General features: G+C 56.6%; 1 protein-coding gene across 1 annotated transcript in view; it reads left to right on the forward strand.

Annotated features, from left to right (window-relative positions):
* PLCG1 (phospholipase C gamma 1) overlaps positions 1–3,851 on the forward strand; it is a gene marked incomplete at its 5' end in the record, with an annotated part of 25,638 nt that overhangs the window by 15,630 nt on the left and 6,157 nt on the right. Inside the window, 8 exon segments of the mRNA XM_010166874.1 lie at positions 4–150; positions 618–737; positions 1,024–1,204; positions 1,550–1,627; positions 2,073–2,176; positions 2,411–2,507; positions 2,635–2,704; positions 3,493–3,650. Of these exon segments, the coding sequence (XP_010165176.1) occupies positions 4–150; positions 618–737; positions 1,024–1,204; positions 1,550–1,627; positions 2,073–2,176; positions 2,411–2,507; positions 2,635–2,704; positions 3,493–3,650 (955 nt within the window).

Consider the following 3,851-nt stretch of genomic DNA (forward strand, 5'->3'; position numbering starts at 1 on the left):
CAGCCCCAAGTTCTTCCTGACGGACAACCTGGTGTTCGACAGCCTCTACGACCTCATCACTCACTACCAGGAGGTGCCGCTGAGGTGCAATGAGTTTGAGATGAGGCTGACAGAGCCGGTGCCGCAGACCAATGCCCATGAGAGCAAAGAGTGAGTGTGTGTTTGGGGAACATGGGTCGTGTCCACTGGGCAGCTGAGACCCCATGGGAGACCCTCCCAGGTCTTGCTGCTGTCCTCCCTTCCTTGCTCAGGCTCCCTTGTCCCCACTTACTCCCCATGGAGGAATCTGTGTCACAGCAGCCATGCTGGACAGCTTCTTTGTTGATGGAGCTGGTTGTCTTGGAAGCTCAGTGCAAAGAAAGAAGGTACTGGGCTTGGCTGGGATGCCCTTGCCCATACTGTGTGTCACCACATGGCTCTGTTCCTGCCTGTCCCACAGAAAGGAGAAGACAGCCCTGTTGCAGTGTTACATATACGATGGTCTCTGCTCCCTGTCCTCCTTTTGAGGATTCAGGCAGCCTTTTGTGGGCTGGAGGGGGAGCAGTGTGGCATGGCAGAGGTGTGGGATGAGCTGGACATGTGGAGACCTGTGCACAGTGATGTGTCTTTCCTGAAAGGTGGTACCACGCCAACCTCACCCGGGCCCAAGCTGAGCACATGCTGATGAGGGTGCCACGCGATGGAGCCTTCCTGGTGCGCAAGAGGAGCGAGCCCAGCTCCTACGCCATCTCCTTCCGGTGAGTCCTGGGGAGAAGGGTGGTGGGCTGGGATGCTGCAGTGTGTGAAAGAGCAAGAAAGGGGCTGTGAGCCTGATGTGAGCCCTCCCAGAGCTCTTCTCACTCTTGGATAAACCTTACAGCCCCTTGAGAGACTTTAGGACCCCGTTCCTCTGCCCATCTCCTGATGGGAGATGGCTGTGCTCAGCAGCCAGCCCAGGAGCATCTTTGCTTGGGTGTCTTTGTTTGGCAGAGACCCTCTCTTGCCAGGTGCCAAGTGACTTCTCTCTGTCTCTCCACCTGCCAGGGCGGAAGGGAAGATCAAACACTGCCGAGTGCAGCAGGAGGGCCAGACCGTGCTGCTCGGCAACTCTGAGTTCGAGAGCCTGGTGGACTTGATCAGCTACTATGAAAAGCACCCGTTGTACCGCAAGATGAAGCTGAGGTACCCCATCAACGAGGAGACACTGGAGAAGATAGGGACAGCGGTGAGTGTGGGCAGCCATTGGAAGAGCTAAGCCAAAGGGTGATGGACAGGTCCATTTTGAGCTGGTGCCTTGAAGTGGTGTCGTGTGAGCCATCTCTGTGCTTCACAGTCCACATCTCTTGGGGCTTCATGCTCTGTTGGAAACATTTATTAGCTTGAGTGGGATTTATTGCTGCTCCTCTGACCCAGGTCAACAGGGAGTGTGGGCTTGGGCATCTGTTTGCCCTATGCAGCATCATCTCTGGCATTTTGCCTTCCCTGGGATGTTCTCCCTACTTCCCCCAAGGTAGGGGACCTGTTCTCCTGCAAATCCACTCTTGTAACCGCTGACCCTTTGCTTCCACAGGAGCCAGACTATGGAGCCCTATATGAGGGACGCCATCCCGGGTTCTATGTGGAAGCCAACCCCATGCCCACCTTCAAGGTACACTCTCACTGCTTGGCATGAAACAACCTGCAGGGCCTGAGGGTTTAACAAGTGTCTCTCTGTTTTCCAAGAGCTGTCTTATTTTGCACACTCATTTCTGGATGTCAGCTCTAGGCTGAGCCTGCAGGTTCCCAGGCTGGGCTGCCTCTTGATCTGAACTCTCCAAACTAAACCCATCAGTGGCTCCGGCCCAAAGGAAATTGCCTGTGTGGGGCCATACCAGACTTGTGACCTCTGGTTTTGCCTAAATCGGCACCTTGATTTGTTCTGCAAGGGTCACTGGGGTCTGGCAGCCTCTGGCAGCAGGGTTGGATGCTTCCTGCACACAACATGCCTCAGCCTCCCAACAGGCATGTCTGTGGTGGGAGGTGATCTCACATCCCATAGGCTCATTGTCCATGGGTCCATCTGCTGCCCAGCCTCATGGGACCTCTCATTGCAGTGCGCAGTCAAAGCCCTGTTTGACTACAAGGCACAGCGGGAGGACGAGCTCACCTTCACCAAAAACGCCATCATCCAGAATGTGGAGAAACAGGAGGGAGGCTGGTGAGTTGATCCTGAGCCTCCTTTTTCCCTCAGGGACACAGTCACCATCCAAACAAAGCTGTGTCCCCTCCAAAGTTGGGTCTATTTGGGGATTGCCCACAAGCTGCACAGCCCCAAAGCCTCATGAACCCTAAAAGCAGATGATGGAGGAGCTGCCTGTCACCTGTAACCCCCAGTTGAGATGCTCTGGGATCCTGCAGCAGGTGCTGATGCTGTCCCTTCCCTCTCTTCCAGGTGGAGAGGAGATTATGGTGGCAAGAAGCAGCTGTGGTTCCCTTCCAACTATGTAGAGGAAATTACTTGTCCCAGCAACCTGGAGCCAGAGCGGGAGGTGAGCTTGTGCCTGAGCAGAGCAAGGAGGGGTGGTGGGGAGGGGTGTGTGTGTGCAGCCCCCATGCTTGGCCACACCATTCAGCACCTTGCCCAGCACCATCATGCCTGTGCTTCATTCCCTGCAGCAGCTGGATGAGAACAGCCCCCTGGGAGACCTGCTCGGAGGTGTCCTGGACGTGCCCTCTTGCCAGATCGGTGAGTACCATGGACTGGGGGCTCTGTTACAGCCCCATTGCATGATGTTTGCAGATCATCTGGGCTGAAGAGCTTCGGTCTCCATCTGCCTCTAGGCAGCCCTGTGCAGGCTGCAGGTGAACACCAGTCTGTGGTGTGTGCTTGTGTGCGGTGCCGCCCTCCGCTGCTGCTCCAGCACAGAGGCTGCCTCAGGGTTTGGGGCTCAGGTGTGTCCCTGCAGCCTGAGTACAGCTGAGGAGCTGCTCCAGCCTTGAGCCTGCTCTCGGGGGGCCCCCACGGGCAAGGGAGCTCAGACCCATTTTCTAGACCACTCCTTTGCTGTAAGGATTTGTCCTCCCTGGCATACGTGTGGTCCAGCCTCCCTGCCAGGCTACCACAGGCTCTGGGGCTCCTGGGCACTGGCTGAGCTGGGACCAGCGTGCAGCTCTATACCATCCCTCAGCTCCTCAGAGCCCAGGGGATGTTGTACTCCAGGTGCCTGGTACCACCCAGGCAATTCAGGGCACAGAGAGAGGAAGATGCAGGAATGGGAGGAAGAGGGGTTTACAAAGGCCCCATGAGTCTTCTTAGCTCCCTCAGGGCACACTCTGTGTTCTCACCTGATGCTCCTGGGCTCCATCTGTTGCCTTCAGTGACCAGAACTGGGAGCTTTTCTTAGCTGAAGAGACCTGAAAGGCAGCCATGAGAGTCCCTTAGTGACTCTTCTTTCCCTTCCTCCCTCTGTGTTGTGAAGGGCTTGACTCAGCATCTGCTTGTGACCTTGCCCTCTGCTCCCTCTCCCCACACAGCCATCCGCCCCGAGGGGAAGAACAACCGCCTCTTCGTCTTCTCCATCAGCATGGCCTCGGTGTCACGCTTGTCCCTTGACGTGGCAGCTGATACGCACGAGGACTTGCTGGACTGGGTGAAGAAGATCCGGGAGGCAGCCCAGACAGCTGATGCACGGGTGAGTCTGGAGAACCTTTGGCAGGGGAGACTTCTCCTTGCCAAGTCCCGGATTCTCCAGGAGCTGAGGAGCAGGTGGAGGCTGGTGGGGAGGGTGGTGGCCCGGCAGCCTGCGATGACTGGCAGAGCAGTGACAAAAGTGATAGCCAGAGTAATCTTTGACAGTATAGCAAGTGGTGGTGGCCATGCATTGTGGCTTTTG

Source organism: Antrostomus carolinensis, unplaced genomic scaffold, assembly GCF_000700745.2.
Source record: "Antrostomus carolinensis isolate BGI_N321 unplaced genomic scaffold, ASM70074v2 scaffold30594, whole genome shotgun sequence".
In the NCBI taxonomy this organism is placed as follows: Eukaryota; Metazoa; Chordata; class Aves; order Caprimulgiformes; family Caprimulgidae; genus Antrostomus; species Antrostomus carolinensis.